Consider the following 13,027-nt stretch of genomic DNA (forward strand, 5'->3'; position numbering starts at 1 on the left):
TCATAGGATTCTTGGGAGGCAGGGGCAGGATGCAACAGCCCTTTGCATCTAACACAGAGATCTGGTAGTGAAACGAGGGGAAGGCAACCTCAGTGTGTGGGCTGGGCTGGATTCCATGCCAGCAGTGCCCTCTGCCCAGGGCTGGAACAGGACTGGTCTGCAGGGACGCTGGACTAGTCTGCAGGGATGTTGAAGTGATCTGTGGGATGCTGGCTCTGAGCTCTGCCCGGCAGAGACTGTGAACAGGACAAAAATGCAAAGGGATTTCAGCAGCGCAGCCGCCCACGTTTCACGTGGGTGTTGGAGCTCCACAGCTGCTCCTGCCTGACGTGCAGGGTCTGTCTCAGCAAAGGCTTGCAGTGCTTCCAGAAAGATCCCTTTGGTAGGAAAACTCCTCAGAAACACAGTCGAGCTTTGATACAGATCAGGGAGCTGGGTTTTGTTGTTTGGTTTGCACTGACCTATGAAAACACTTCCCTGTTCTAATGCAAATCCCGTGACCCCAGTAAGCCCAGTTCTGCCCAGATTCCAGCCCAGCACTCTGATTTCGTGGGCTTTGTATTTTGATGAAATACTTTCTATTTTTGAATGACCCAGTAACAGGCTTGGCCCCCCTCCTTGGATAGATATATTTTAAAAGTAATACATGCGTTAACACATCAAGAGTCTGCACCAATTCCCTAGACATGTAGGTTCAGAGAGAGATGCTCCCAGGTCTCTTTCCCCATGGTTTGCATGGGGTCTGTTGGATGACAGGCAGCTGCCTGTTTGTTTCCCAGGGCTGTGAGCTGTCACTGGCACAAGCCAGGCTTTGGGCAAGTGAATCCAGCTGCCCAGCTGCTCCCTTGCAGCCCATGGGGAGTGGAAGGCAGCTCATTACTCACACCCATGACAATTTTAGGGGTTAGGAAGCTAAACCTTCCTGTGTTCTGCTCAGGACTAAACAGAGAGGAAACTCAATCAATCTACATTTCTGCTTCTAAAAAACATTCTGCAGTGACTGAGCAGGGACCAGGGGCACGTACCTGCCTCTGCCTCTGCAACAGCACTGGTGTTTCTTTGGCGAGGCTGAGTCCAGCCTGGCACTGTAAGGTTTCTGTCCTGGTGGGCTGAAGAGGACCCAAGGCTGGGAGAGCCGTAGGCACAGGAGCTGAGGAGCTGGCAGACAGCATGGGGGAAGCTGTTTGCATTGCTCCAGCCAGGGTTGAGACTGCAAGGATGCCTTCCAGGACCAGCGGCCAGCTGGGAACTCAGCCAGAACTAAATTCACACCATTCTTTTACAAATCAGGTTGGTAAGACAAACACGAGGCACAAACTAGTGTGATTTCCATAGCAACCTCAGTGAGGGTTGAAAAGTCTTTTGTAAACATAGGGCTGAACCTGAGGATCAGCTCCGGGTTTTCTCCACTGAAGGGGGAAGAGAATGGGGGCTTAATAAATTCAGGTCATATAAATGAACTATAAATCTCAGAAGGAGCCATTCCCAACCTCACCATTCCCCTTTCTGTCGCCCTCTCCACATGCACAGCACGAAGCTGTCTGAAACCCAGAGCCCAACTTCTCGGCTCCAGCTTATCTCCATAAACTACACAAAGGTTTATGCCCCTCTTCCATTGCAGCTGACCTTTAGTAGCTAATTCTCTGACGCACGCACAGCCCGAGCACATGCCATGCCATTTCTGTAGGGCCACAGCGACTTGAAAAGAAATTTGGCTTGCAGAGGAACCTGATCACAGCCAGCTCCGGCTCCTCTTCCCCACTCATGGCTTCCTGCAGCCCCGTCAGTCATGCATGGATTTGAGTGTACAATCCCTCAGCTCGTCCAAGCACTGCTCCCGCAAAGCCCAGATGTGAATATGGATGCAGATAGTGCAGCATCCCCCGCCTTCTACCTGCCCACATCTCGGCATCTCCCAGTGCCCGGCAAGGCCGTGCCGTGGGGAATGGCACTGCCGTTCATCACTGTCAGCAGACAAAGCCCGCGGGCAGCGCTGGTTAATTACCAAAGTGACACGAACAGATGGTGCAGGCAGCCTGCCACCGAGGCACTGGGAAGTCCCATATCGCTTACGCCGTCACGGGGAAAGGATTTGGCAGGGCTGAGGGTGCTGGTGAAAAACACACTGAATTTTCACCCTCCTCGGGGCTCAGCTGAGCCCGGAGCCCGGATGGAGCATGGCAGATGCCAGAGCTGCCTCGTTAATGGGTCCTGTTGGGGACAGACTGCACTCGCTGCAGCCTGGAGAACGTGCTTGGGGGGACAGAGGAAATCAGAGCTCAGCAAACGCAGCTTTGCAGGGAGCGGGAAGCACAGCTACAGCTGGGACATGGGAGAAGTGACGCAGGGAACAACGTATCTCTGAGTGTGTACATGAGTATCTGAAGGAGGGGTCAGAGGATGAAGCCGGGTGTTTCTCAGTGGTGGCGAGCAGTAGGATGAGAGCACAAGCAGAGACTGGACCACAAGCAGTTCCACCTGAACATGAGACATGGACCTGCTGGAGTGAGTCCAGGGGAGGCCACCAAGATGTGTAGAGGGATGGAGCACCTCTCCTGTGAGGAAAGGCTGAGAGAATTGGGGTTATTCAGCCTGGAAAAGAGGCTTCAGGGTGACTCAGCTGTGGCCTTGCAGTACCTGAAGGGAGCCAACAAGAAAGACAGAGAGGGACTTTTCACAAGGACATGTAGTGACAGGACAAGGGGGAATGGCTTCACACTGAGAGGGCAGGGTTAGATGGGATATTGAGAAGAAATTATTCCCTGTGAAGGTAGTGAGGCACTGGCACAGGCTGCCCAGACAAGCTATGGCTGCCCCATCCCTGGAAGTATTCAAGACCAGGTTGGATGGGGCTTGGAGCAACCTGGGCTAGTGGAAGGTGTCCCTGCCCATGGCAGAGGGGTGGAACGAGATGAGCTTTAACGTTCCTTCCAACCCAAACCATTGTGCAATTCTATGAGGAAGAACTTCTTCACTGTGTGGGTGATGGAGCACTGGCAAAGACTGCATAGCGAGGGTGTGGGGTCTCCCTCAAAAGCCATCTGGACACAGCCCTGAGTGCCAAGCTCAGGGGATGGTGCTGGAGCCAGGGGTTGGAATGGGTGACCCCAGTGGTCCCTTCTGAGCCAAACCATCTTTCTGTGACTCTGTGCCCTCACAGAATCACGTTGAGGGTGGCAGAGCACTGGAACAGGTGCCCAGGGAGGGCGTGGAGTCTCCCTCTCCGGAGACATCCCAAACCCACGTGGACACGTTCCTGTGTCACCTGCTCTGGGTGACCCTGCCTTGGCAGGGGGTTGAACTGGATAATCTCCAGAGGCCCCTTCCAATCATACAATTCCTTGATTCTGTGAATTATCGTTCTGTGACTCTGTGCCTTCGGCTCCCACCCAGGCTGCAGGGCATGGACATCAGGAGGAATTTCTTCACAGAAGGGTTTGTCAGGCATTGGAATGGGGCTGCTCAGGGAGGTGGCGGAGTCACCGTCCCTGATGGTGTTTAAGGAAAGGACTGGACGTGGCACTCGGTGCTCTGGTGTTGTTGGCAGGGTGGTGTTCGGTCACAGGTGGGACTCCATGTATTTTACAACTTAATTCATTCAGTGATTCTGTGACTCTACGACTGTTCGCAGTGAGGGTCCCGCGAAGCCCTTCCCGTCCCCCCCAGGGTCCCCTCATGGGCCCTCAGCCAGACCCGCCATGACGGGCGGGGGAGCGTCGCGCGCCGTGACGTCACGGGGGGCGGGGCGCGGCCAGGTCTGGAACATGGCGGCGCCCTCGGCCCCGCGGCCGCCCCGGCCCCGCAAGGAGCCGCAGCCGCTCGTCATCCCCCGGAGCGCGGCCGAGGAGCAGCGCCTCCGCCTCGAGCGCCTCATGAGGAACCCGGTGAGGGCGGCGGGGCCGGGAGAGGGGAGGAGGGACAACGAGACCCCCCCACACCCAGGGTCCGTGAGGGGAGAGGGACACCGAGACCCCCCCATTGCACCTGCAGGGTCCGTGAGGGGAGAGGGGCCGGCACGGCCACCCTGGGGTCTGTGAGGAGAGAGGGGCCGACCTCCCCTTCCTTCTTCCCGGTTCCATGAAGGGAGACAGATTGACACCCCCCGCCCCTTTCTCCTCCCTAGGTCCTCGAGGGGAGAGGGACCGACACCTGCCCCACACACCGGCTTGTCATGATGGGAGAGGGACTTTTCTGGGGTGCTGTGAGGGGAGAGACCCTTCTCTGGGGACCCAGGGGGAGGACTGGCCCCTCAGTGCTCTGCCCGCTGGCCTTTGCTCTGCCCACTGCTTTTAATGACCCCAGTTCCTCTAACTGGGTGTTTCGATCCTTTCCCGAGGAGGTGTTTACCAGGAGAAGACTCTCACCCGTGCCCTGTGTGTGCTGGAGCAGCTGAGATGTCCCTGCACCGCGTTCTTCCTCTGACCTTGCACCATGTGTTCTCCCTCCCCTGCTCTTTCCTGTCCTCTAGATCTGGCATGGAAGGTGCACAAATGCCTTTCATCACTTCCCAGACTACTGGTAGTGGGAGTAGACTCAGCTCCTGCGAGTGCTTGGAGGTGCTGACATGCTTCCACCTGGTTTCCATACTGAAAAGAAGCACAGACATTCCTAATCCTCCCGGGGTTTGTTGACCTGCAGGCCTGAATGTGAGGGACAGAGAGGATCCCTTCTGATTCTCCTCTTCTGCCTGCTCCTGGTCCCTGTGCATGAAGAAATGGCTGCAGCTGTGCTCCTTCTGAGATCTGTCAGCTGATGGAAGAGGCTGTTGTCAGACATGTCCCGCCTTTCAACAATGTGTTAAAATTGCAGACTTTGCTCCTAGAAGATACTGATGGCTGGTTGGTTTGTTCTTGCAGGAAAAGACTGTACCAATCCCTGAAAAACTGAACGAATGGGCACCGCGACCTCCCCCGGAGTTCGTTAGAGACGTGATGGGTAAAGATTCTGTTCTTCAGATATCTCTGGGGTCAGCCACATTTAACTCAGAAAAGTGTTTAACAGGGGAGGACAGAGATGGTTTTTCAGTTTGCTCATTTTGCTGGAGGAAAGAGGTGTGAAATGTGCTTCGAGAGTTGCTTTTTCGAGTTTTATTTGGTTCTTGGGTCCCGCTTTTCTGCCGGTAGTCAGGATGCAAAGTGAACAAAGCCCGTGGCACTGCAGCACGTGGGCTGCCTGCAGTGCAATAAGCTGCTGCTCTGGTGATGACAAGTAAATGATGATAAGTAAATCTGTCTTTCCCACTGATCTGAGAGTGCTCTGGAAGCTTACAGTTATGAAGCCCTTCTTGTGGCTGCTTTGAGCCTGGATCTCAGGCACGTGCAGCAGGTATGGTTTTGTGTGGTCAGGCAGGGAGCTGGCAGCTGCGCAAGGAACCTGACCTAAATACTCTGCTTATACTTTACTTTTACCTGCAGGGATTAAATATAGTAGTTGTGGTATAAACTGTGTCTGCGTGTAGAAGTTCTGTCTTTCTTTGGGACCTTCATCCTTCCTAGAGGTTGACTTGTTCTTATCTCAGAATAATTGATCTTGGACTGAAGTTTTTATATGCTTTGGGATAAACTCTTCTGCCTATTGGAATTCCCTCATGGCTTTTTCAAATAGCTTTGCTGTGTGCTTGAGTCAAACTGTCTTGTTTTTCTGGGAGCACCTGACATGCTGGGATTCTGCTGGTATCAAGAGCACCCGTGTTGCAGCCCCAGCTGCTGTGTTTTAATTAGGTGTCTTCTTTGAGGCTTGTATTCCTGTGCTTTGCCTCGAGAAATGGCTCAGCAGACAGAGGAAGAGAACGGAGAGTGATGTTGAAAGCTCCTGTGAGGCTTCAACATGCAGGCTGATGCCAGGAAGAGAGAGCTGTGGGCATTTCATTTGTGAAGAAACAGTCAGAAACTGTCAGTGGTATCTGTCTTGTGTGGGAAAGTACAATACGATGGGGTTTATCTCCTTTCTGTTGACCTTTATTTTTTGTGTGAGATGCTGAAAGTCAGTCAGAAGCAGCTTCAATAGGATGTTTTAGCTCATCTCTAGCTGTAGTTATTTGTGAGAATCTATACACATTCTTTCCTAGCAGATTTACCTCTTCTTTGCTGCAGGTTCCAGTGCTGGAGCTGGGAGCGGGGAGTTCCACGTGTACCGGCATCTCCGGCGGCGAGAGTACCAGAGGCAGGATTTCATGGATGCCATGGCTGAGAAGGTCAGCACAGCTCTTTATAGTTCCCTCACCCCCGAATATTCGGTGTTCGCTGCAAATCTGTGTTTTCTTTGAAAGTCATGTACAAATAATCCCATTCTGAGCCACCCCTTGTCAGAGGAGTCTGTAGGAGTGTGTGATACGTGGCGTCTGTGTCAGTACTGAAACATTTGGTGCTTTGTGTCAGACATGCTCCATCTCCTGTGTTCCCTGGGGTCCTAGCACACAGTAAGACACGTGAGTGTGTGTGTTCTCAGGTTGGCTTGAAAATGCTTTAAAACTAGAAATCCCTTATATTATCACTGTCTTGCCTAGAGAGAATCAAGGCAAGTGCCTGGGAACAGAGTTCAGATGTTTCTTTTAAGGCTTGGTCAAGTAGAATGGCCTCTCTTTCAGACAACATTATTGTTATACTCTCTCTTGGCTGAATCCTTTGATCCATATGTTAATGTTTATGTCTCCAATTATTCACTTGTTTTTACTGAAACATTCGTTAGGGCAAAAGCCCAACCTTCCTCACCTGTTCTGATGAGGATTCCTCCCTCAGAAGGTTTCAGTGTTTGGCTCAGGGTATAGGTTAAAAGTGCTGTCTGTACAGCAGTCATCCCTGGGACATGGCTTTGTATAAAGAAACCAGGCAAAATCTGGCAGAGCTCCCTTCTGTATTTTGCTAAAAGATTTCTCCCTAAAAGGACATGACTTTTAAAAGAAGTATTTTAATTTAGATTGTGACCAAAGTATGACATGTGATCAATTACAGCAAAGACTAGATGAGGAATTCCAGAAGAAACTGGAGAGGAATAAGATGGTTGCAGAAGAGCAAACAGCAAAACGCAGAAGGAAGCGGTAAGGGCAGATTTTTCCCAGGAGGCTTGACATGGAAACCCTCACACCCTGTGCCTCATCTGTAGCTGCATGCTTTGGATAAACACTGTCATTCTGTGTCTGCATCTATCAGCTGGGAAGTCTGGCTGTGGAAATTAAATTTGTCAGTGTCATTGTTTGGTTTTTAAAGGTAGCTGTAAACCTGACAGGCTTTGCTGGCGTGGTTTCTTCTTCATGTCATCACTGGCAGGATAACTCAGGACTGGTTGAGCAGCTTTTGCTGACTCTGTGGTCTTGACTGCAACGTGCCTTACTGCATATTTGTTGTAACAGTGTCAGGAAAGGTTTGTGTTTATATCTGGCTTAAATGAACATCTGAATCACTTGATACCAAGCAGCTTCAGTGCAAAACTGTGTGCTGCTTAGTGGATAGGCCACTTCTGCCTGCAGGTCAAGTCTAGTAGGTTAAATGAAAATATTAAAAAATATTAAATCCATCTTGCTCTTAAATTCTAGACACAGTGAAACAGTTACAAGATTGATGCTCTCAAGAAGTAGCCTGAACATCGTAGTGCATTGATACAGGAATTTAAATCCCAGTGTCTTTATCCACCACACATTTCAGAAACAGCAGGATATCATGGCCTGGCTCTTTCACACTGTCTGACCCTGAGCAGCCTCTCCCTTGCTGCTTTGCAGCCTGTGGCTGAGAGCTGCTGTGGAAAGGCCTGTGCAAAGTGACTCACTGCCACATTAGCACAAAAGTGCTCAACACAAACACTGTTGCCATCTTAGTTTAATTTAATGTGGTCCAACAGATGGCCACCAAGTCAGATCTGGCCTGCTGCCTCTTCCCTGGCTGAGAGGGAGAACAACTGTTCCAACAGCAGATGCTGCCTAAACACTAACACCTCCTTGTCCCCCTTCTACGGTCTAATGGTGCAGGACCCAAGTGGCTTTGCCCTGTAGGAGCCCCTCTGATTTCCCTCACCACCCTTCTCTTCTGTCCTGACCTAACACTACCTGGCTCTCTGTTTCAAGAGAATTCACTTATGGTGGTGAGAGAGGAACATGAATCCCAGGCTGCTCTGCCTGTGTCTGACATTAACTTGCCTGATTGCCTTTTCTGGGCAAACAAAACTGGGTTCTGTGAACAGACTTTCCCTCTTACTCCTAGTGTTGTTCCAAGGACCCAATATCCCGAGGAAGTACAGCCAAAGAGGAAGGTCAAAGCATACTGCACTATTTTTTTAAAATTTTTTTTTTCAATTAAAGTATATGTTACTGGTGATATTTTTTCCCCAATGTTCAATCCCAGCAATCTAGGTTTTGACACCATTTTCTCTTTTTGTTCATTAGCCTAGGTAGCTAAAATATAGGAGCAGTTTCATTTTTGTTCCATCTATGTTCTTGGAGATTATTGTGTATCATATAGTTTGGGTTGCAGTGGCATCATGGAAGACTTTTAAAAGATCCATTAGACTAAAAACAACATAGAAAAGTTTCTGTTGATCGTGTGCTAAGTTTGCTCTTGCTGAATTTTCAGTTAAGGCCAAATTTAAATTGAACTTCTCTTCTGAAATCAGGTTTTCCAATATGTCGTTTATCAGTGTATTAATGTTCAGAAGCTTTACAAATGTAGGATTTGTCACAGTTTTTTTTTTCCTTTGCTTTATAGCCAGAAGTTAAAAGAGAAGAAGCTGCAAGCTAAGAAAAATAAACTTGAACAAAAGAAGCAGGAAAAAGGTCAGTGAAATTTAGTTTTCTTTCCTCAAGACTCAATTCTGTTCCCTAATTGAAGCCTAGAAGGGTTTTTTCCACCCCCCCACCCCAAGCATTCTCAATACATGGATTGAAGCCTGAGCCTTAAGCTTGTTATTTTAGCTAATGTTTCAAAATCCTCTTTGAAAGCCATCTATGTTGAGATTTAATCTTACAAATAACTTGGCTGTTTGTGAATATTTTCCCTTTATTAGGGGAAATTTTGGACAGCAAACACTCGAATCCGATTTGGTTGTTTGTGGATGTTTTGCCCCAGCTATTCCGACAAACTGCAGGTTTAGAACATCATCTGCTCAAAAAGGCAGTATTGTTTGAGGCTGTGCTTTTCTCTTATGTATATTTTGAATGCTTATGGAGAAAACAGGTGGCAAAAAATGCACAGCTTGGGCAGCAAGAAACTGAGTTATGATTGTGTGTGTAAGAAATTGAGCCACCTTGGTGCCATCTGTTCCACATGACTATTTTATTTGCATAGAAATAAACATGGAAAACCTGACTGCCTCTGTCCTCCTGCAGTGTTGAAATTAATGTTCAGCAAACATCAGTGTAACTGTTTGCTCAAACTTTTGCACATTGTTGCTTCTTTTCAGTGAGTTTATTTTAGTTTACTCCTTCAAATAGTTGTCCTTTGTGGATTAGCTCACTAACTGCAGTCATTCTTAAAGTTACAGCAGTTGCTGGTAATTCTGCTGGAACAGTGACTTGTCTGACAGTTCTACCTTAATTCTGCTTTGCTTTTCAGAATTGGATCTGTTTCAGCTGAACCATTGCCAGCCTCCCATGTAAACACGGGAGGACAAATTACTTGTTAGGTTAATTTTACTTGTGACAGCAAGTGGATGTAGCAGAGTAGGTTTTTTGGGTGTTTTGTTTTTGTTCTGTTTTTGTTTTTTTTTTTAAGCTAGTCATTTATCACTTGTAACTAGGAGGAGGATTTAAGTATGAGTCAACATACTTTTGTTCATTTTGAGTGAACAAAACAGAATACCCATCCCTTTAGGGAGTGGCTGGGAGAGAGGAGAGCTGGATCAGGGACTGGCACTGCCATGTACCAGTTGTGGGGCTGGAGTGGTTTTGTTTGGCACAAGTTCCTGAAAGAATCCAAACTCCCCTGTCTTTATTACATTTTTAACTCTTTACAGTTTGTGGTTCTCTATGTAAAATAATAATAATAATAGTAGTAGTAATAACAATGATAATAATACCAGTAGAGACAGAAGCCCCTGATAGCCATCTCTAGTCTACTGAGAACAGTCTTTTCTTTTTCTAGTTTTGTGTGCCCTGGTTGAGATCTGAATTTTCCCAAATTAATTGAAGTGCATTTGTTGTATGTAGTAGGCAAGCATTTATCTTCCATTTTGAATGAATGAATAAAACCTCTGAATTGCCATCTTTCACCTTTGTTGTAGTAAATACATTCACAATAAGGGTTGGCAGCGAATCAGGTCAGCTGTTAAAAGTTACGTTATTGTACAAACCCCTAAGACAAAATGAAAGTTCAGAACTTCACCACGCGGTGGCATCAGACCACTGAGCCTAAATCCTACGTGTAACTGGTCAGGACATGAGCTTGACTGGGCCTGAGGAACAGTAAAGAGCAGAAAAAGTCAGATTCAGGTCCCACTTGATGCTGTAGCTCATTTTCATGCTTGGTTATTTAATTTCTAGTAAGTGTTTTCTGGTCTTTCAGCAGGCCTCACGAGTTTTCTGCGACCCTTGTTAACCTTAGGCATATCTTAATGGGTTCCTGTACTTGCAGTATAGCAAACAGTCTGTAAAAGTTTATGGCACCCTGTGGAGTTTCTGTGACTTAGGATAGGTGTAGGAATATACTCAGTCTTGTCCATGGTTTCCTAGTGCTCTGTAACAGTACTCTGTGATCCTTGAAAGTTAATGCCAACCTGCAGAGGTTGGGAATGAGATAATCCATCATCCCCGGTGTTTGACTACCTCTGTTTGAAGAAATAATGTTCTATTGGAGGTGGACTTGGTAGCACTGGAGGTAAGGGAATATTTCTCCAAGGGGGAATTCGATATTCTGAGCTCCCTGTCACTCGGTAGAATTAATATAATCTGATACATGTTTCCAGACTATCTGGGACTACTTAGTTGTGAGATACTTAACAAGGAAGACACAGGGGAATATGTTATCCATGTTATCCACCCGTGCTAATTAGCATGACCTAATAATACGTGCTTCCTTAGCACCTGGGACTGTTTTGTTGTGAAATACTTGAGAAGGAAGACAGGTGGGAACACCTTATGGATTCACCCTGTTTGTGTTTGTAGAACCAGATCAATCCCAAGAGCGAGGCAGCAGCGAGGATGACGAAGAGGACAGCAAGGAGGAGGAAGAGAAGGAAGATGACGCTGAAGAGCCAAGTTTTGTGATGGGAAGAGGATGAGGCCTTTCAGGGACAGCTGGAAGCACTGTTCATTGCTTTATATCCAGGAGCATGAAAGCCTTTCATCTCAGCCAAGCAGAACCCATTGGCCGTACGTTACATCTGCTTAACGGGGCATGGCCTTCACGTCACAGGCCCGAGAGATAATGATAGAGAAATGCCAAATAAGAGATTTTTTTCTTAATTGCCTGTATAACTGCTGTGCAGTCTGCTCTAAGTTTGCTCTAAAGAGTCAGCCATAAGTCTCTGTGACCCTGGAGTTCTTTCTAACATGGCCCAGAGTGTTTTTCTGTCTGAAAGGTAAAACATATCCATTACCATTTAAGGGAAATATTACTGTGAAGGCTACGTATTCTACTTATGGCAGAGCTGGTAGCAGTGGGATACATGAATCTAAGGGAAGAGTTCAACCTGAAGTAGAAAAGTGGTCTGTAGCCAGACTCTCCTGCACTGTGAGTGTTCTGAATTTGGGGTTTTGTATGGGGTCATCTCTAACCCAAAGAAATCAGTTTATGTTGCTAGACAAGTTCTATAGATTTTTAATCGGGATCCCTTTTTTATTGCTAAAACTTTTCCCTATTGCTTTTCTTCCGTGTTTTTTAAATTAATAAAAGGGATGTGTTGGATTGTTCTGTCTTCTATTTTATTTTTTAAGAGGATTTCAGTAGAATAAAGAGATGCTTGCAGGGCTGCAGGAAAGGACAAAAAGATCAAGTGATTTGGCACACATGAAAATATGGAAAAGGTGTTAGCTGCATGTCACTTGCTTTTTGCTTTTGGATTGGAACAATGTATTTTCCCAAAGATTATGTCTGTAAAGCCTCCAAATGCTGTGGCAGAAAGGCTTGGAATGGAATCATTCTGCTTGTGTTACAGCTTCATGTAATGACACCTGCCTTTCTCTCTGCTTGAGCTCTCTGCTTTGCACTTTGGATTCCCCAGGAGGAATGATAACATCTATATATACATTTACTTACCGGTGCTTAAATGAAAAGCATATGCAGTGGTGGTTTTACTTGTAACTTTGATTGTTGTCTTTTCAGTGTATCTTTAATTAGAAGTGCCTGCTGGCTTTCAGACATGCTCATCCCAGAGCCTTGCATCCAGAATGTGGTGCTACTTCTTCTCAAGCCTTGGTTAATGCCAAATTATTTTAAGCAAAAACAGTAAAAAAGGGAGAATCTCTTTTTAGATTTATCCTTTGTTGAGCAGTGCTGCCAGAAATCCTGCATTTTGTCTGAGCTGGCTTTATGTAATGGCTTCTCAGTGGTGTTACCGTGGCAGCTGAGAAGCAGATGTGATCAAGTGCAAGTGATGTTTGTGTTTAGTTCCCCTGTACATACCCAAAGACTTTAGAGCTGGATAACTTCTAACCTGCAAGGTCCATATCCCAACTGTTCCCCCTCCCAGGTTAGAGATCTGCTTGGAACTGTTTTCTGCTCAGTCTCCACAGAGGCAGGTTGTGGCAGTGTTTCATTTCTGAGCACTTCAGATGCAGGATGGATGTTCTGCACCTGGCATTTTCCCTGTGGAGAGATGAGTTATGAGCATTGCTTCAGGTGAAGCCCCCTTAGGGCAGGCAAACCCTGTGGATACTGTGCGATGAGCCATAAAAATAGGGTGGTTTTTAGGGACAGAGAAGAGCTGAGAGCCTCACAAATAAAGATGTTCTGCCTCTGAGCTTGTCAGGCCTTTGAGCTAAGTCCTGTTCTGCATTAAGTAGAGCAGATGTTGGTGATTGAACAAATTCAGGTTGTGTGGCCTCATCCTGCCTCCTTAAGATGCCATCCTCACCCGTGCTGAATTATTCATGCTCTCCATTTTG

At 47.3% G+C, this 13,027-nt stretch overlaps 1 protein-coding gene across 1 annotated transcript; it reads left to right on the forward strand.

The window, feature by feature from the left end:
* Window positions 1–3,727: 3,727 nt before the first annotated feature.
* On the forward strand, window positions 3,728–11,828 carry PRKRIP1 (PRKR interacting protein 1). Its single transcript, XM_064677816.1, has 6 exons — window positions 3,728–3,884; window positions 4,857–4,935; window positions 6,093–6,193; window positions 6,951–7,036; window positions 8,694–8,761; window positions 11,087–11,828. Exons 1-6 carry the CDS (start codon window positions 3,765–3,767, stop codon window positions 11,200–11,202), a joined length of 570 nt encoding a protein of 189 aa, XP_064533886.1. The 5' UTR covers window positions 3,728–3,764; the 3' UTR covers window positions 11,203–11,828.
* Window positions 11,829–13,027: the final 1,199 nt, after the last annotated feature.

The sequence above is a fragment of the Pseudopipra pipra genome, chromosome 21 (genome assembly GCF_036250125.1).
Source record: "Pseudopipra pipra isolate bDixPip1 chromosome 21, bDixPip1.hap1, whole genome shotgun sequence".
Classification (NCBI taxonomy): Eukaryota; Metazoa; Chordata; class Aves; order Passeriformes; family Pipridae; genus Pseudopipra; species Pseudopipra pipra.

What these genes read in the sequence shown, in the direction of transcription:
- PRKRIP1 (XM_064677816.1), top strand. Translation starts at nt 3,765, where the DNA reads ATGGCGGCGCCCTCGGCCCCGCGGCCGCCCCGGCCCCGCAAGGAGCCG. An exon ending in GTTCGTTAGAGACGTGATGG is followed by an intron (nt 4,936 to 6,092) that starts GTAAAGATTCTG and finishes TCTTTGCTGCAG; the next exon opens with GTTCCAGTGCTGGAGCTGGG. An exon ending in GCAAAACGCAGAAGGAAGCG is followed by an intron (nt 7,037 to 8,693) that starts GTAAGGGCAGAT and finishes TTTGCTTTATAG; the next exon opens with CCAGAAGTTAAAAGAGAAGA.